Source organism: Cuculus canorus, chromosome 3, assembly GCF_017976375.1.
Source record: "Cuculus canorus isolate bCucCan1 chromosome 3, bCucCan1.pri, whole genome shotgun sequence".
Taxonomy (NCBI): Eukaryota; Metazoa; Chordata; class Aves; order Cuculiformes; family Cuculidae; genus Cuculus; species Cuculus canorus.
This window is the reverse complement of record NC_071403.1, coordinates 39,879,427-39,899,941: the sequence shown is the minus strand read 5'-3', so window position 1 is coordinate 39,899,941 and position 20,515 is coordinate 39,879,427. Positions and strand designations below refer to the sequence as shown.

Here is a 20,515-nt window from a genome sequence, read left to right as displayed (position 1 = left end):
TAATATGAGGCTGATGCCATTTACCGGCAGTGTGTCCGGCACATTTTTATAGCATGCTCCAGAGGACCAGGGCAGCTAAGAGACTTCCCTGCTGCTCCTAGACCCCCAGGACAGGGAGGAGACAAGAGGTGGCGAGAGAGGAGCTGGCAGCAGGAGAGGAGAACATCTCCTAAGGAGCACAGAGACAGTTTCAGCTCAGTGCCTTGTGAGGCTAAAACCAGTTTTGCTACCTGAGGGCCTGACAGGCTGGTGTATGGACACAGCTGTCTTCAGCCTGACTGTTAATTGAGATGCATATTATTCAGAAAATACAGCCTTGGCATGATACACATGTACACAGTGTGTGCATGTGTACATAGTACGACCCATGCAGAGGCACACTGAGTATGTATTACCTGCCTGCACAGTGAAAAATTGTCATTCAGAACAGAGGGGTATGATGGTAATTTAAGGTTCATACTAACACAAGCAAAATAAACATACTTGTAGCAAAATGCAATATTACTGTTAAATAGTTCAGATTTTAAGGTCTCTGTTTGCAGATAGCAACCTAATAAGACTTTCAAAACTGCCTAACTTTGATTAAATTTTGAAAATGCTATGATTAAAGTCTAAAAATGGCTTTTTCCTGCCTTTTAATCCCCTGATTTGTAGAGCCAGGGCATCCTCTACCATTAGCTGTGTTGGATTAAAAAATCTCTCTGACTCATATCAGTCATCTTTTCCCTCTCTTAACCCTTCTCACACAGATCCTTTTTCTAGATCGCACCCCTCTTTGCCAGCCTGCAACAGCCTTGTGCTCTCCGTGCCCTGCCTTGCTCAAGGTGTCCTCAGGACACCATTTCACTTCATGGTACAACTAGTGGATTCCCAGCCTCAGCAGCCCTACTCTTGGTGGCTGGAAATGTGTTAAAGTTAAAGAGTCAAAACCCCTGCAAGGAAAGGAAATGAGAGGTCCTCTTGGCAGCAACAAACAGAAAATAAACAACCAAACTCTTCACAAGACAGACTCCTCAATTATAGTAACTCAGGCTCGCAAAGGCCAGAGTTATGACCCATTGGCGTACGCAGTATATAAACACAGGGATGCAGTAATTAGCTTTGAGTTCATTTTGAGGCTTCAGAAGTCTTGTGACCCACCATGAAGTAAGGTCATTAACCATAACCACACTAGCGACCTTCACACAGGACACCACATCTCTCACAGTTATACGAGCGAACTGTGCACTGTGATGTCTCTCTGCCTCACATGCTCCAGCCCTCTCCTTTTAAATGCCACTGAGCTATACATGAAGGAGAGGATGTGACTTTTGGGATGAGCTGTGACTGGAATATCTTACTCTCCCATGAAGCTATGCTTAGGGCTTAAATGTGATCAAGTAAAAATACTGAGTGGTAAAAATATCCAGAATCTCCCCAACTCCTTTTTTTATTAATCAGAAAAAATTTGTTTAAAAAGAGTGCACTGCAGAATTATTGGACTGATGTGGGACTCCATTGCCCTGGGAAGAGATTTTTATTTTTAATATATGGAGTGGATAGGGACAGACTATTCATAGCTTGTTCTGTAAGGGGCAATTTACCTTTGAATAAGCAGGTGCACAGCCATTACTAGATATTTAACAAAAAACACAACAAAATGCTGCTTTAACACTGATTTTGCCAACACTAATTGAAATCAGTAATGGGAATGAGTATTTTTCAACTCTACTTTTTGTTTTACTGTGGCTGACCTGTGGGTCCGTTGGAACATGTTTGTCTTACTCACAGAGCCAGGCTGGGTAAACCTTGGTTTATATTATTCAGTGTTGTGAAGCCGTTACTGTACAGATGAAGAAAAGGTACCCTTTAATTTAAATATTATCAGGTAAAAGTCCAGATCACTCATACTAGGCTGTTCTCAACAGGCATTGCAAAGAAACAGGCACTTTCGGGAGGCAAGTTACTTTGCCTTTCTTAGAATCCATCTTCCAGTGTCACAGCTGCCCCTCCTCAGGTACAGTATTAACTCCACCGTTAAAATGATCCCTGCTTTGACAAAAACAACTAATTTTTATCTGTCCAGCTTAAGTGCGGAAAATCCCATCATGCTCTTGCCAGGCCTACAGAAACTCAGTGAGGAGTCCCAGCTTGTCTGAACTCTCAGACAGCCAAACCCTGTCTGTGAAAATCTCATCCATGTCAAATTCAGATTGTTCAGTTTAACAACAGGTTCAAAAATAAGCACAAACAGGTGTTCTAGAGGCCTGGCAGTCCAGAATTTTTAAAGAGAAAAGGCTACTACCACATGAATAAACACACTCATGTGGCACATACGCAAGTCTTAAGTGGCTGCATAGGAGTTTCTATGGGTTGTGAAGATCATGAAACCCCAATTTTATGTGCCACTCTTCAAAAACCTATATAAGAAGTGGAAAAACTCCCACTGATTTAGAATGTTTTCCTTCACTACTGCACTTACATGTACATTTTTAAGATATAATGCAACTTCCACACATTTTGTCTTCTTTTATGTTAGATGGGCTCTCTTTTTTCTTCCTCAGTTTTGCCTGGACGGCTTAACTGACCATTATGGGAATGAGTACATCTCAGCCAGAGATTAACTGCAGAAACTTTTCTCTATGAGAAATGTTAAGGAGGCATCTTAGTTTAGATTCCAGAGTACCTGTGCTCTGTTGTTACATGGATCCATATAACATCAGAGCATGTACATTAAGGTGGGTAACTCAATAAGTTTAAGTTAAGTAAGTGAATGAAATTAATTCATTGCCTAATACTTTAAGTTTTTTAATATTAAGTTACATTGCTTTCAGCTGAAGTAAATTCTTAATCAATGGCTTGGAATTTTTACCTGAGTGGTCGTTTTGGAAATCTGGTGGATGTCTGATAGGACTCCTTCCTCACACCATAGACAGCTGAAGACATATTCAGACATGATCTGATAAAAATGTTTGAAGAACTGTATGGACATATAGCAATAAGGAGTGGAGGAACTAGTTCAAAGAAACAACAGAGACGACCTGAGTCTTAGTTTTCTGATCTATTCAAATCAAACTTGGATTTTTAGATTCACATGTACACAGTAGAGGATAAAAGCATTTATTTTACTTCATTTCCCTAAAGTATATACTGTTCCTCATTAAAACTGCTCAACAGAAAATCCTGTTCCCTTAGTTCCCTTTTGTTCACCAGTTCACATCTAGAATTCAGCTCCTCATTTCAAAGACACTGCCTTCTATCTTAATCTTGCTGCACACTACGAAAAACATCACAGCATAATATCTGTATTCTCCCTACAGCACAAACCATTAACCAACAAAGTTACCTTGCTTACGAGGAGTTGCGGTTTTGTGAGTTTTGACTAAAATTGCTGTTCCTCTTTTCATAACTGTACCCAGCTTTCAGAGTGTACAAGGTGACAGTACCTACACTCCACAATGAAAATGGTACTCTATGTTCATCCCACATCTTTTTGCATCTAACGCTTGAATTTTTGTCTATTTGGAACAGGACCTTTCTTTGCTTTTGCACAGAACTGGATGCAGTTAACATTGGTGCTCTCCTTTGAACATCTGCCACCAGCACGCAAATGAATCAATGTATGAATAAGCAACAACTGAAATGTTTACAACAATAAACGGTGTAACCAGTGCAGCCTGTCTCTTGCCTGGCATAATACCAAGTTTTCTAAGATGTCTTCTTAATTCATAACTATGCACTTAGTCTTTTGATGGATGTTTTCTGTCTCTTCAAACTGATCAGAACGTGTTTGCTGAAAGCATTTCAAATTGTCTGCTCTATGGAAGGTTTAGTCAGAACTCAACAGAAAGTCATACAGTAAATATTCTTTTCTTGGCAGAATTACTTGTCAATGAAAACGTGCAATTCCTTCCCTGCAGATACTTTTGTATGCAGTTCTGATATTTGTCTTTTGGCCAGTAACAGTCAGTCTTCTACATTTGTGGACAGCAGTCCAAAGGGACTTGTGTTTGACACGAGTGCATTTATTAAGTCAAAGACATAATATGGATGGATAATTTGAAAGGTTTGCCAAGCTCTGCAAGCTATGCTTTTCCAGTACATCTAAAAATGCATTTGCCTTTTTTTGACACGGCTACAGGAAACACTTGACTCTCAAAGTATGTCTATCAGTGAAAGACAGACGCCAAGAAAAGGTTAAGTGTAGAAAGGTAAAGTAAGAGTGAACTGTACTGTCAAACAAAGCCAAAATGTGAAGGAGGGAAAGGAAGAAGAAATCATATGGAAGATAGAATCATATAGTAGTGCAGAAAAGCAAAGCTCACCATCATAGGATTAAAAGAGGAGAATTATGAGATAAATTAAAATGAGGTTTGGATGGGACTGAACTATAAAAGGAGTCTGTGAAAAACATGAGAATTGCTGTGTCAGAACATACTGGGATCAACTGATTTATTGCTAAATGTGTGAGAAGAATCTTAGACTAGTCAAGATATTTGTATCCTCATTGTTCCCATTTGTTTGCATTCATTCTGAAAATACTAGCACCTTCTCCCTGTAAAACTTTATTTTATAGCCAGCAAGGGGAAAAAAAGGGTTGTAATAGGTCTCACGAGCTTTAATGACACACTAGCAGATGGAAACAAGAACAAAAAAAATCTCTTCATCTGTTTTATCTCATTTTGCGTAGCTGTTCCAGAAGTATGTCGTTGCCTCTGTGCGATAGCAGCAACTTAACTAACATCCTGTCTCTGATCTCAGCTTCTTGAGCAAAGTCATTGAGGCATCTGTGACGAGCATACGCCGTCATCATGTGGTCTTTGCCCTAACTCCCATGGCCACAGATGTCTATTCAACATGGAAACAGCAGAGGCCAACTGGGCTAACTCTCTCTTTGTGGCTGTGGAGAAAAGATTAACAGCACTGTTGGCAACTGCTAGGTCGGCTGCTACGCTTCAAGAGCTGATACAGTGGAAGCTAAACTACAAAGCAATGCCTGAGCAGCACTGGGGAGTCATACAATACAACAGAGCATTTTCAATATTTCTTAACAGTAAATACAAATATATTTACTTTCCTTTCCCTTTCCCAAAGTGTTTATGTTGTTATCTCCTTCTGCACTCACTGACTGGATGCAGCTAGCCATAAGAACAGAGCCCGGCTCATTTTCTAATGCAGTTATTCTGTTGTTCAAAGGGGAAGAGAAGTTTCTCTCTGTGTAATAAGGGACAGCAGCAGTAGGAAAGATAAGTTGCCTGGAGATGAAGTTGGAAAGCTTCCTTTCAGCACTCCAGTAGGAACAGGAGGAAATCCTTTAGCTTAATTCTCAGTTTCCTGGCTTGTTTCACCATAATCCATCCATTAAAGCTGTTTTAACCTAATATTCTGTGTGTGAATTTCCTCAGATTTATTAAGGATTATTATTTTTTTTTAATTTTAAGTTCATCTCCCTATGAAGATGTATGAAAGTGAGTGGGGCAGGCTTTTGTGGCTACTGTTACAGAGAATTGCATAGTGGTGGATTTCAGAAAATAAAAAAGAAAATGGCTCTCAGGCATACACATACACACTCCAAGGATAGAGTTGGAACATAGGTTACGTCTGCCTGTATTGGTTTCAAAGGAATTGTCTGCTGAGGGTAAAACAGCCTAGAATATAGTCTGTGACTTGCTTAAAATAAAGAAAAAAATCCCCAACTTTATGCACGTTGCAAAAAAAAAAAAAAAAAAAAGAAAAAGATTAATGATTGTGAAAGAATTCTTGTGGAACACATTTTTTTCAAGTATGGTTTGGCTCAGATCCATTAAAATAAGAATTGACAGTAAAATATGTGAGGGGTTTCTTTTAAAGCACTTACTACACAGGAAGAGCAGGCATTTCTCAGAAAGAAATGTCTTGTCCAACCTGAAGAGACTGCCAAATTGCCATAAGCAAATACACAACATCATTATCACCTCAAAAAAACAGTTCCACAGTTCCAAAAATTACAGTTCAGTACTATATTTTCAGCTCTGGCAAAATTAGCTTTGGTAGGAAAAAAAAAAGTAACTCTTTTCCCCCAATTACAGTGAGATAATGAGACTGTCTCAAGTTGTACCACTATGCAGGAGCAGAAGCAAGCATGGACATTTTGATCATAGAGCCTGTGCATAAATAACGTTTTGTGGATGCTCCTGTGAGGCAGATACACCTCTCTGCCTCTTCAAGGTTCTGTCTAACACAAGGAGGCTGAACCAACCTCAGGAAAGTGACAGCTACCCTGTAGGTTCCCATAAATCTGTACATCTAGACAGTTCTATCTGGTTCACAAGATACCCCTTGTAATGCTATTTCCCTTCTCATGAGGTATATCCCTAGCGAACAAGCCAGCTGTCAAAAGGATTACAAGCTCCAAAGACCCTTTACATCTCTATAAGCAATCTGGAGCAACCCAAGCATTCAACAATGAAAGAGTAGGTTACTACTTGGTACCAGCAACTCATGCTAGCTCATACATGTTCACACAGAGGGCAGATGCTCCACCCATTCTTCTTGACCCCAAAAGGGTTGAAACCCTGCTTTGAGTGTGGGGAAATAGAAAGGGTGTTGGAATGGGAAGGATGGGGAAAATAAAATATTCCATTAACACTCCTGTGTCAACCCAAGTAAGATGACCAGGGACAACACAAGTAACTTCCTGCTACAGGAAGAGGAGAAAAGGGAACAATGGAACTACAGTCTCTGCTGGGTGGCATTTGTATTAATTATTATTTCATACACTTCTTAAGCAAGCATCTCCCATTCTTAATGTGGGGTGCCATTCACTAGATGTCACGATAAGGAATAAGACCAATACGCTGGCACTCATGAAGGGGTGGTTCTGATGACACGCTTGCTTATATGGCAAAACCAAGTGGAGTTTCCCTTTGCTGCCACGCGGGGTTGTGGTCTTTCTCCCATGCTGGGACTCCATGAGCCAGATGCAGCCCTGAGGATCAGGCCACAGTGTTTAGCCAGAGCTTGTACAAAGACAACAGGGTGGGAGAAAGGCCACAGCACTGTAATTACAAGAATATGGTCTTACCTGTAGGAAAGCATGAAACAGGAACTGGTTTGAAAGATTCCCATGGGTGAAGGATGAAACTTGACTGCCTGATTCCCAACATCAACTCCCACCATGGCATGTTTATGATGGATTATTTTGTTCTGAGCTCCACATGCAACCTCTCATCTTGGCAGCTCTTCTGGCAGAACCAAGAAAAGAGTGTGCCTTCCCATCCACCCCGCCCTGTCTTCTCTAGATCACACAGAGTGCATTTTTTGAGCAGCGTTAGTTATTTATTTATTCCAGGCAAAGGCAAAGTTCTCTCCAGCCCAAACAACAACACATCAATGGGAGCTTTGCTGAAGCCTGCAATAGAGGCCTGGGAATTCAGATAATCATCAAACAATAACAATCTCATAGTATCATGATGATAACGTGGTACCTTTTCCTTCCTTCTGACATCTCTTTCTTTGTACAATACATTTTCTGCTCTCGGTTGTAGCTGGGCAAGGATTGCCCCTTGCTGATGGATGTTGTACGATCTCTCTGACCCTTACTTCATTTCCTCTTTTGAAACCACATGTTTTTCCTTTCTTTGTGCAAGGGCTCCATGGACTCCACTCACTAGCTTCACAGTGCACTGCAATAAACACATGACAAGCTGAGCCTGACCAATATGGGTTTTTTATACACAAATGCATATGATACATTCATTTTATTCTGCATCAGCCAAAAAGTGGCAAAAATGGAATGTAATTAGTCAGAAATTGCAGCAGTGAATTGAGAGAAGCTGGACTGCTGTTTCATAATTCCATTCCCAAAGTGGGGCAACACCACAATTGATCTCGATGAAATCAGTTACTGGGGCTCATTCTGAGGTTGCTTTGTTTTTGTGAAGGTATGTATCCTTATAGCTTCGGTAGAATTAAACTTTGGTCCATCCCTATGTGAAAGGAGAGTGAAGTCATTGGGTCAAGCTGCTGCAGCTGATCTCAAAGGTATTGAATTTGGAAATGAGTAGAATTATAAAGCACCAACTGATATCAAAAGGCAGTACATTAAGAATAAAGTATCTTTGTGCTCTGCTGCTTGGTATTCAGCTTAAATAGTGGAAGTGCTATTATACGTGGCAATATGCAATCTGTAAGCAGGCAAAGCAGAATAGGTTTTGGGTTGGGAGGGTGCAAACTTTTCAGAAAAGAACAGGTTACAGTTTCTAAACCAGTGATCTGAATGTGCATTCCGTACTATGGGGAACTCAAAGGTGTGCAGCTGGACACTTGTCCTAATAGCGTAGGAAAAAAACGAGAGAAACCTTGGAAGCTTAACGACATGCTCTTAATAACTATTCTTTCATGCCATGTCCTCATTATCCTTCTCTTGTTAAAAGACAGTAAATGCTTATGTTTCGTTTATATTTACATTTGTATTTATTGTACATATTATATATGTATAATACTATTTTATTTATACATATTTATTTATATTTACATTTATGTTTACATTTATGTTGACATTTATATTTACTTTCTATTCACATGTATGCTTAAGGCTATAAGCTAGCTACCACTAAAGAAGGAAAGACTTCCAGCCCTTCTGTAAGGAGGACTTTGTAAGTCAACATTTTTCCAGCTCCAGAATTTACTTCACAATTTTTTGAAACCTAAAAATATAACTGACCTCAGCCAATCTCTGAGCCCTCCTCCAGTGAATTGTCATGCAGGTCATTTTGTTTTTCATATTGCCCTGGAGCTCTCCTGTTAAAATAATTGGCCTTCACGTGCACAAAAAGGTTCTGTTTTTCCTCCGTTGCATTAAATGGCTTTTCCTAGTTAAAACTGACTCATTGTTAAAGCAGCTTAGTCTACAGCACTTGGAAGCAGCCATCAAGAAACAAAAATGATCCCTTGAATTTCTTTCAAAAATGAAACTCTTTGCTTGAAAATAAAACTGTAAAAACCATCACTACCACCTGAACTAATATGTAGTTGAAAAGGAGAATGCCAAACTAGTGCACATTATTTTTACTCCTGCATTACTTCTCCTCCAAAACACATGATGCCAGAGAGAGCTACGTGCATGATTCTGTGGGGGAGGAGGTTTCCATCTTGGCCAAACTGAGCCTAAGTGCTGTCTTGTTGCTGGTGGCTGAAGAGGTTACCACTCCCACCACAGTTTGCAGCCCTCAGCCACCACAATTCACAGCCGGCATACTAAAATTGGCTGAACCTTGCTACAGCTTCGGCATGCCCGTGGCAGGGGATGTCAACTGCAGCAGTCCAGGGGCAAATATGTCACTTGTTCTGCTTTGAGCAAGAGGGGTGGCAGAAGGACAGAGCAGACAGCTAGGTGTGGTGACCTCCAAAATTGCCCTGGTGTGAATAATCGGGGTTTGTGAGTCAGAGGCTGCAGAGATACAAAAGCAGGTCTCTTCTCTGCAGGCAGTGAGTCACAGGACCAGTGTCGCTGGTCTCATTCCTTCAATGACAGTGCCGCACTATTTGGCATTTTATTTTGATCTTCATTTTCTGTAGTTGGGTGTTTGTGCACATATACTATTTTAGGGTTTGGGTTTCTTTCATGATTTTTTTTCTTTAGTGTTTTAGTTTCTAGCCTTCACGTCTGTGGAGGTAAGGTTCAAAATTTTGACGCACACATGCTTTGAAGGCTCAGGTATTACAAGGGAGTTAAAGCAAAGCAGTTAGCATTTTAATCTTTCAACTACACTTGGGGTCTTGCTTAGGATTTTTGAACCTTTGATGTTAGTGGTTCTGCATAACACTGCAACAGATCAAGTAAGAGATAGGTGTCATTCTACCTCAGGGCAGACCAAAAAGGCCGTATTTCCTGAGGCAGAATAGCTGTTAGCACAAGGCTATATTTGTGGGACACAAATGAGCTTGTGCCTTCTATGAAAGGGCAGAATTGGGAAATGCCTTGAATTTGTAGAGCTGGGGAATACATCTTCTGATACAGAACATTTCCATTTTAAGTTGGTGTTGTAATTGAACTTACAACTCTCACCCTCCTTAGATCCCCCACCTTCTGTGGACGTTGGAGGACCAGACTTACCAATGCTAGTGCACTCCATCGTGTGATTGTTAGCTTCCAGGCCATCAGGGCACTTTTCAAGGCACTTTCCGCTGTATAAGTAAAAGCCATTTTTACATTTTGTGCAGAAGTTTCTGGTGAAGCAGGTATCACAGTCAGCTTTACATTCTGAAATGCAAACAGTAAACAACAATGTTGTTGCTCTTTGTCATACATGGCTCTCTCACATATACCAGAATCACATGATTCTAGCAATGCTAAACAGTCTTCAGAGGAAACAAATTATATTTTGATCTTCATGGCCTGTGCACAAGCAAGGCCAACCACAAGTGACCTTTACATTAGTGAGGATTTAATAATGATGACCTGATGCTGAACGGCCTCACACTGCTTATCTTCTCACAGACCTATGCAAACAGACAGAGCACAACACAGCAGAATCATAATATACTGCTTCTGCCCTACCCTGACATAGCATAGGTAATAATTAAAACCACAGGGCACGGGTACTGATCCAGTTCCCCGCTATCTATCTCCATTCATCCAGGAGAAATAAAAATACACTGGAATTTAGAATCTGCTTAGGACTGTTTTGCATCAACATATTTTTCTTTTTTTTTAATGACAACCTGATGTTCAATCAGATGTCCTGCAGTATTTTTTGTATCCTCTATATAAATTTGCATTACTGGTGTGTTTCCCAGTTCTCAGATATTTTTGAAAAAAGTATATAAAAACTTCTGTATGGCACAACTCATGTCTGATGTGCAAGGCCACACACTGCTAAAAGTGAGCAAATACTTTACAGTATCAAGTTACTCTGTAAGACTTTACTCTGGGGTCTGTTCATTAAATAACTTTTATTACCAGGTAAAAACTAGGAGAGTTGCCTGGCCATCGCTCTTATGTTTTTATATCACCTGCGGGATTAAAAACAGTGAATTCAATAACAAAAGAAGGAGTGGGGAGGACATTGTGATCTTTTCCAGTTCATTTATGGTTCAAAATACATAGTGGGGTCAAAATGTTGCCTGAGTGGTAAAGGATAGAGTTGGATTTTCTGTCTCCCAGCCCAGAGGCAACATAAATTTCTAACTTCCCCCAAATGAGGCTGAAACCTAGCCAGCTGAAGCCTGGCCAGCTGCTGCAGGCATTTAGAGGACTACACTGAGTGTGAGATAAACTATGAAGAAACCAGAGCAAGGCACATCTCCGAAGAGTGCCACCTGCCACCTTCTCTCCTTGTTTCACGGGACAGGCAGGTAAAGGCAGTGGGTTAAACAGGTCCAGCCTCCAAGATCCAGTATCCCTCAGCCTCCACCCTTCTAAGCTTGCTGCCAGAGGGCAGCAACTGGTACCCACCAGTGCTTCCCTTTCACGTGGGGGTGTAGAGAAGGAGGCCGTCACCCATGTCATAGGCAGGTCACTCATACAGAGATGAGATCCCTGAGCTTTAGGCCATTTTGTGATCTTTCACCTTAACTTCTTGTTTGGGTTAATATTTATTGCACTACTATAAAAGAACTGAACAAATAAGGTCACAGCCTGCCTGTCTGCTTTTCTGTTGGCTTGACTGCTAAGGGGACACAGCATTCAAGAGAGAACAAACGAACCCTTCTCCACAGCACTTACTTGCACATTTATTAATGTCAGGATATCGTGTCCCATAGTATCCGCTTGGACATGAGGAAAGACATACTCCGATCTGTTTCATACCAGTTCTCTCCAGAACAAAAAAGAGCCTGGGCTTACATGACAGGCATCCGTTGTAGTCAGAACATGTAGCACACCCTCCTTGGCAACCCTGGCTCACGTTAGGATGCACTAAGACAAACATTAAAAAACAAAACAAAAACAACAACAACAGTAAGAAAACATCGTATTAGGCAAGACTATGAAATAATGATTCCTCTGTACGTGGAAGGGTAGACCATCCACCTCTCTGACTGCTCTTTAAGATTGCTTCATTTTTTCTCGTTTCTGTTATGAATTGACACTTCATTTCATCAATTATTTCATCTGCATAAAAATGAGAAGCTCAGCTGATGTGGTCACATCTTGCAGAAAAAGTTAATAGCAAGTTATATTATAAATAGATTTTATGAAACAACAGCAACCTAGAGAACAACTATTTTTCTTTTAATTATTTTCATATATGTAAATATGTTCATATTGTATGCACTTGGCTAAGCAGATAAGTACATTTTCACTTATCCTTGCTTTTCTTAGCTGGATGGTTAAAAATCAGCCTAGTGTATAATTTCCTTCATTGCCTAAATGCCATTTTGATTGAGTTCTGCTGCACAGGAATATGCGCTTGTAAGATCTGATGCTAATTTGCCGTAATAAAAAGACACAGGAGAGCCATCCTTCTCACCCTCCTTATTTCCCTGGAATGTTCTCTCTGGCATGTTTTTAACAATTACAACCTGATGTTCAGACTTAACTGTGGCATTTACTCTGCTCCAGTCTCAGCATGGAGCATAGGTAGGATTATTTTTGCCTTTCAATTGAATTGTTCTAATTCTTCAGACAAGGAAAGGAGACCTTATTACACTCACTGCTTAAGACTACTCAGTTCTTTAGGGGTTTGGGGGCAGCAGAAAAGAGGAAGCTATTGTAGACCATCTTTTCAGTAACAGTCAGTGTATTACTTCTCAGTGGTAGAAAATAATGTTTTGCATCTTTCTGTACTTTTAACTCCATCTTGGTTGCATTCTTAAATAGGAGTTGGACTTGAAAAATAATTGAGCTTCAAATAGCTCCAGACCCTGTGTTCCCCCCTTTTTTGACCTTGTCTTGTATGAAAAGTCCAGGCATTTTTCAAAGTGTAATCTTTCTTCTCTCAACCTGAGACATCTGGTTATATTTCAGATGTAAGAGAAATCCAATCCTCGTTTACATTTGTAATTCATATTTGTAAATACTGTTGTACTTCCTGTTCTGCCTTCTCCTCAGACCACTGATAAGTTTATAAATATGCATGTCATACTTTGCCTATTTCAGTGTTTATATTTTATTTTTATCTGCAGACACTGCTAAATAGCTTGCATACACAATGAACTTGCTTTTGTCAGCTTCCTTCTATGGATCCCTTGGAGGCAGCCCAGAAGCCCATATGAATCCATGGCTTACAGACTGAAAGCCACCATTCTCTGCTAGCTCAGGGGAGTTTGCTTGGTGGTGGGGAAGTTCAGGAATACCTCTGTACTTTGTTCAATTACAATTTTGGCAGGAAAGACATGGCCGATGAATGGGAAAAGCACCCCTCTATGCTCTGAAGCTTCGATGACCAGTTCTGCAATCTGAGAAATCTCAAAGGGAGTTCAAGTTCACTTTTCCTCTTTCATTAGTAGAATGAGGAATGAGGGCTATTTCTCTCAGTAGGGCTGAACACAAAGGAGAAGAGCAAACTTTGGCCCTGCTGCAGACAAACAATTTCAATGAGAATGTAAGAACCCAATTCTCTGTGCCCCCTGAGGCGCTCGCTTTGTAGAACAGCCTGGAGGAAAGTGTTTTTACAACCAGAAAACACCACTATTATGAGCATAAATGGTATTCGATGTAGTGAGAAGCTGCAACCCAAATTTTGTTATCAGACTTGATTTCACTAGACTCGAAATACTGAGTGCCCAATAAATATAGCATAATTTTCTCTGAGAAATTTCTAGAAGATACAGAGCATATAGATATTGAAATTAAGAGGCTGAAATATTGGCTTTCTTTTTAACGATAAGTAAATGGAAATGTCCTTGTCTCCCTCTCCCCTGTCTTGTGGCTCTTGTATGAAGCTACTTTCAAAGGCAGACCTGGTAATGTGATCTAAGAAAATGACATTATTTAAAAACTATCCATTACTTTCCTTCATTAAGTCTGACAGAGAGAAGAAAAGGCATCTGAAGTACAAAATATTTTTCATCTAAGCTGCTATATAAAATATAGATGACCACTTTGATGGGAAACATAGTATGTCTAAATACCTGTGACAAGTCAGTATGAATAGATTCTCTCGGCAGAGAAAACATTATATGCAATTGCTCTGAGGTCAGGCTGTATGTGTGAGCTCTTGAGACAGGCAATACTATATTAGTGAAAGATGATAATTCTATACAGCTAAGAACCATTACACGGCCAATTTCCATCTCTCCTTTAACTCCAGAAGTATTAATTATAAAACATACTCCTAAACATTTTCACAATTTCTTCCTCCTTTCATGCATCCCATGTACATCTCATACAAATAACATTGCAGAAAAGAAAGCTTTTAGTTCCAAATGAAGAATCATTATGTTATTGTAATGAAGCAAGGGATAAGTTAAAATAGGCAAGTCAAGCTCCATTTAAAGGCTGATTTCAAGCGATGTTATAACTCAATGTGTGAAGCAAATCAAGATCCTGTTCCTGGAAATGCACAGAGCAAAATTCTTGTCGAAAAGTCAGAATTGATATTTTAAATGAAGAAAGACATTTTTTTCTCTTAAAAGCTATTAAAGGATCTTGTATTAATTATCTCTTATTGTGCCTAGCATTGCTTTGAGCCCTCTATCTGTGCAATGAAACTATTTCTCATTGCACTTTGTCTGAATGCTAGGTAGACCCTTATTCTGTCTCAGGCAAGAAGCAAAGTAAGGACAACTGAGCGCTCCAGAAATCAGTACTGTTTGGAAGTATAGCACTGGTCTTTGTTATTGAATCTGGGAGAAAATAAGTGATGGAGGGAAAATATTTCTGTCTAGAAAATGAGATATCATGTTTGAAATAAGACATCACCGAGATTCAGCTGAAGATCTCATTCTTGTTACCTCTCAACCTCCTCCCTCTCCAGATCAGATCCAGGTGCTTGCCTGATCCCTGCAATGTAGGGACCAGTCTCTCCCCTCCTGCAGAGGCCAGGTGGGGTCAAAGGGATTCAAGAAGAAAATGGGGCACACTCAGGTGCTCGAACACCTTTCTGCCAGAGGGAGGGAAATTTTCAGTGCTGGTGCAGAACTGGCCCTATGATTCCTCTCCCATTACAGCAAAGGTGTTTGTGCCTGCAGATCTCATGCACTTCAGCAAGAGTGCACCATAACCACAGGAAAGCAACTAGAAGTTTTACACCTTTTTTTTTCCCCATATCAGACACTGAGAGCTCAGAGTTTAAGTGATGTGCCACAACAAGCTGGGAACATAAACCCCATGCGATGAAATTCAGCAGTAGTACAACTGTTGTAAGTGTTAATTCAAATTTCTATACTTAGGTCAACAGTAGAAATGGGTAAGTCATGTTAATCCACTTTAAGAAATGCTTTGAACTCTACAGGTGAAAAAGCATCGGAAGAGCACAGACCGCTCCTGTTAACTGAGCATTTTAGATGTGGTAAGAGAGACAAAGAGACGTCCAGACTCTTGGCAGAGGGGCAGGCGCTGTGGCCTTGTGAATTAGGCACTGGCTGCAGAACCAGGAAATCTGGGCTTTATAGTACTGCTAGTAGGTCCAAGAAATCCTCTCACTTGTAATCACTTGGTCTTTGGTGCAACCTGCTCCATGAAAAAGACAAATACAATTAAATATAAAAAATCCTCCACAACTCTCACAACCTCTGACTTTGATGAAGGCGAAGTATTCTATGCATGGGCCGTTAGAAGCAGTGTCTGCCATTAAAGGTGACCCTACCAGCCACAGAGCAGTCTGCCCTCTTGTATTCCAGTGCTCTTTGAGCACAGTGGAATCCTAAACTCTCAGGGATGAAGAAGTCTGCACAGCAATGGGCAAAGCAAGTGGTGGCAGTGCAGAGACCTACAGACAAGTTCTTCCCCATCCCTTACATGTGTTAGTCAGGCCTGCTGACTCATGAGGTACAAAGTATGTATGTGCAGGCTTGTGATGAGCTTTAGGTCCAGAATCCATCCTTCCATTTTTCTTTTTATAAAACCTAAATCCTGGAGATCAGAGAAGATACTAAGTTAATCTCTTCCCCTAACTGGCTTCAAACACTTTTTGGCTTGGAGGGGTTTTTTTTTGGTGCAAGCTGTTTGTCCAGATATCAGTTTCAAGCCTCATTAGCAAATGAAATCACTGGGGATTTTCCTTTCTCAGAATATTTTCCAAAGCCCTGCTCTGGAAACAATGAGTTGTGGTCTCTCAGTTAAAAATAGAAAGTTACAGACAAGGAGCTGAACATGAATCTGAACTTTCGATGATGAGACAATAGGAGATTTCGATGGCATGCAGCAAATAAATTATAAAACCTTTGCAATGAAGTTTTTCCATCAGTTTTACTTTATACACAGATGAAAATCTATGAGATAAAAAAAAAGGAAATATAAAAATGCAGGAGGAATCCAGGTGGGTGTATGTTCTGACAGTCAGGCAAAAGCCCGAGGTAGAAGAATATTCTTTGCCGTTGTGCTGCAGCTCAGGTGTACTGTCTTGTCACAAATCTTCAATGACAAAATGCCCATTTAGAGGCTCACTCTTGAAATGGATGTGCTAGGCAAATGAAATCCATCCCTGCTAGAGAGCTGCTCTCTCAGACTTGCGCGTTCTCTCAGGAAATATTTCCACAGCAGAGCTGCTCTGGAATTCAACCTCCTCGGTTGGGCTGTCCCTTGCCACAAGGCTCAGGCCTTGTCTTGGCTTTACCCACTACGCAGCCTCCACACTGGCACTAGCCTTTGTGGTGGTGGTGATTTGGGACAGGATATCCTATGGGTTCTTGTGTCACTTGATTGCTCTGCGCGTTCACTGGGTGTTCATTTCTCTCGCCTAGTGTGAAGCAGCTGCTTGTGGCAGTGGCTTGAAAAAAAATACTTCATGTAAAGCAGAGCTACTCTTAATCCTGTGGACCGTCCTTTAGGCAAACACAAACAACATTTGGCAGCAAGCTCTTCTAATGAGAAAGTCATTAAGGAATTCAGTTTGCAAACCACAGATTATTTCCTCAGACTCTTTCTTGGACAGCATTTCTCTGAGTGGAATTGCTTTAGAAGCAGAACAGACAATGGGGCGGAACCACTGAACTAACGTGTAGGCAACATGCAGTGTGGAGCAAGGAGAAAGCTCAGGAGTAGTGGAACACCACTGGGAGAGCAAATACACATGAGTTTGATAAGTTTGTATTATGACTGCTACACAGATTGCCAGACTGGGCCAAGATGAAACCTGAGCTCAGTCTTGCAGGCAAAGCTCTGCTTGATCATTTGGCCTTAAGTCACCCACCCACAGGGACGCAAGGGACTTGATGGGCTGTGATGGGGCAGCAGCTGATCTCAGTGGGGAATAAAGACCCATAACAGCAACTGCTCCATTGGTCATAAGTTTTCTGGAATGCCTCTGAACCAGTAGTGACAGCTGAGGAATGTGGACTCTCCATCCAACCTCCACTGTTCTGCCCGATTTCAGTTTTGATTCACAGCATTGCTGCCTTCTATGGTACAAAACACATAACAAAGAAGATCCTCAAGTGTCCTCCTGTGTTTTGAAGGAAAAAGATCCCATATGGAATGAAAACTTTCCTTAAACATCTGCCTGGCTTGACAGAGTATTTTCCTCCTCTAGAGGCACTTCCCATCTGAGGGAAAAGAAAACAACCTATTTTGTTCACCAAGTGTCAACAGTTCTAAAGAGCAACAGAAACATGAGTATGGGACTATCCCACAGTCTCTGGGAGTATCCGTAACTGTTTTGTAGTGTGTCTACAAGAAAGGCAGCTCTCAGCCCAAATGACCAAGATCCCCCCCTGGGGAATGCTTCATCATTATTAAACACACGTCTGGCAAAGTGATCCTGAAAATTAAGAATACTGGCTGCCAGAACACATTTACCCTGAATTTGGTTAGAAAGAGCATCAACAGGCTGAAACATCTCACCGGGGTGTTGAGTTTTATGCAGTCTCCTAGTATCTTCAGCACAACAGAAATCAGCCACAGCAACCACAAATGGCTCCTTCTCATTCCAGAAAGTTTTGTAAATAAACTGAAAAATTCTTTTCATGGAGAGGAAGAGAAATTGACATTTTTTTCCCACGTACTACAGAGCACCACCAAAATTCATGGATCCAGGAAGTTTAACCAGTGTAAGAACCAAAGAAGATCCTCAAGGCAAGTTGCCTTAAGTACCCTGGTAGTGATGCTAAAGGTAGTACCGGGTCACACCATACCTTCTCACATCAAGTTCTAAATCCTTTACGCAATTGCAGATCTTACTTTTAAAGTCAGCTGTAGTTGTTTCCAAATACACAGTCTTCAAGACTATACATTATGAAACTTCTCTAAAAGTAGAAAACTGAATTACATCATCTCCTCATTGTCTAGATAAAATAACCTGTTATAGAAGGGAAAGTAGGAGATGTATAAAGATCAGTAACCTAATAGTCGTGTAATGTAATAGTTGTATAATCAAAATGTCATGACAATTGTCAGACTTAACTACTTGCAAATAAAGCATCTGTGCTGAGATGAAAAACAAGGCATGAGTTTTAGAAAGACGCTATATTTGATGCACATATATTTAGACAGTATTTTAATACTCTAATCCTGCAAGATGCCATCATGAAGATCCTCAGTTGATTTTGCACTGTTCCTATGCACACAGAACTCTAAAACCAAAATTGTCAACGCCACTGTGTCTCCTCAATCTCTTCCCTCAAGAGAGACATACTTCTATGAAGTAAAAAAGCACAGCAGTAGATTGCATGTGCTCATTCTTTAAAATATGCTGGTTTTCTGCTTGATTTTCTTCTTGATACTAGCATTCAGATTGTCTTTTATGTGTTTCAAACATAGTTCTTTGGTGCTCAGGTTGTTCTGGTTGCAACAGAGCCTGTCCCCCTGGCTGGTTCTCCAGTTTTATTCCTTTAACACACTGGGGACTTTTGTTGTTGCATATTACACAGATGCTCGCATACTCAAGCTGTATAAGAATCACTTAGCCCATACTGTCAACATTACACAACTACAGTAGCATTTGCAAGTTTCTTGTTTCCCACAGGGTCTTCTGAGACCAGAGTTTTTCTCTCAAAGTTTTGTTTCAGAAACCACAGAAAGAACAGCAGGATGTAACAGATTTTACTTTCCATGCTGGGGACTAGGAAGAAGAGTTTAGACAGTAAAAGCCTGCAATCTCATGTTAAAGCTATGATTTTCTACTACCATGTTTACAGCGTTAAGAAACTAATAAGCCAGACAGCAAGCCAGCCCACTGCCTTGGCATTGCTCAGATGTGCCTTTGGTCGATTACTTAATATAGTCTCAATTTTGTGTGTTTTCCTAAGTGAAAATGATAAAAAGTTCGTACTGAATGAAATACTTTTTTGGGGCAGTGATTAATTCATACCATACTGAACCTAACTAAAAGTTCTGAAGTATGTTGTTTGCAGTGGAACTGTTCTGGACTGATGCCTGCAAACATTGAAGCAGAACCTGTCTCTTCAAGTTCAAGTCTAAAGTCAAGATTTGAACTGAGAACATAGATACTAAGGAGTATCATACTGCTGAAAGGTCTCTAAATGAACAATTATTTTCTACAATTTTTAACAAGAGGAAAACCCTGATCTCAAATTTTTATAAAGGAAGAAGGGCGAGTTCTCCAGGCGCATCTGTCAATGACACAAAATACCATCCAAAATTCCAAGTTTAAATTAATGATTAAAATACTAGCTCTAACAACTTCTCTGATGCAGTGCTCTGTAGCAATGCATATGCTATCAACACTCAGCAAATGATAACCCAACTATTTTCACCTTTCCATCTTGCCACTGGACCCATGCCAGTCTAAAGAAAAAGAAGTTCAAGGTTTTTGAGCACAAAGCATGAACAGTATGATACGAAATTGAATTCAGACAAGATCACCAGTCAGTTGGACTCAATGACAGAAGTCCTGGCCCACCAAAGCCAACAGCAAAACTCCTGCAAAGAGACAGGATGAGGCTTTCATTAATTTGTTAATCAACATTAGAGTAGTCCACGATTTGGAGCACAGTTATCTGATTTTCGGAGGGTAGTGCAATTGGATGGCCTGCATTGATTTGGATTAAGTAATAGGACAGACATGATTTAAGTAGGCTTCTGATTCCTGAGAAATTGACTCAGTTCAGCAGCTCGACGTGTCTGGCTCTTCTTGTGAAGTAACTATGAATGGCACGTAGTTAGGGCTTGTTTCATCACCCCTTCTGCGCACTGCCCTCCCTTTGAAGTCTGAGCCTTGTACTCCCAACCAGCTTTGCTGCCTCACACGCTGACCCACATGAAAGAAGTTTAGCGCTCCCACCAAGCATCATTCACTTCCCTAAAACTGTAATACATCTAACATCACTGCAGTGATACACAGCAGGCAATTTACAGTCAAGTTAAAGGCATCCTAGGAAGTATTTGAGCTGAATCACTGGGAAGCTGGTGATGAAATCAAGGTTATCATGCATTTTGTGCTTAAGCAGGGATATAGTTTTTTATTTTTTATGTGGTGGTGTACCACCACTTCTC

At 40.5% G+C, this 20,515-nt stretch overlaps 1 protein-coding gene across 1 annotated transcript in view; it reads right to left on the bottom strand.

The window, feature by feature from the left end:
* Nucleotides 1-20,515, bottom strand: part of RSPO3 (R-spondin 3) — a 62,256-nt gene that overhangs the window by 14,603 nt on the left and 27,138 nt on the right. Inside the window, exons 2-4 of the mRNA XM_009562893.2 lie at nt 11,687-11,878; nt 10,076-10,222; nt 7,446-7,643 (exon numbers count right to left, since the gene is read on the bottom strand). Of these exons, the coding sequence (XP_009561188.1) occupies nt 7,446-7,643; nt 10,076-10,222; nt 11,687-11,878 (537 nt within the window). The remainder of the gene's footprint in view (nt 1-7,445; nt 7,644-10,075; nt 10,223-11,686; nt 11,879-20,515) is intronic.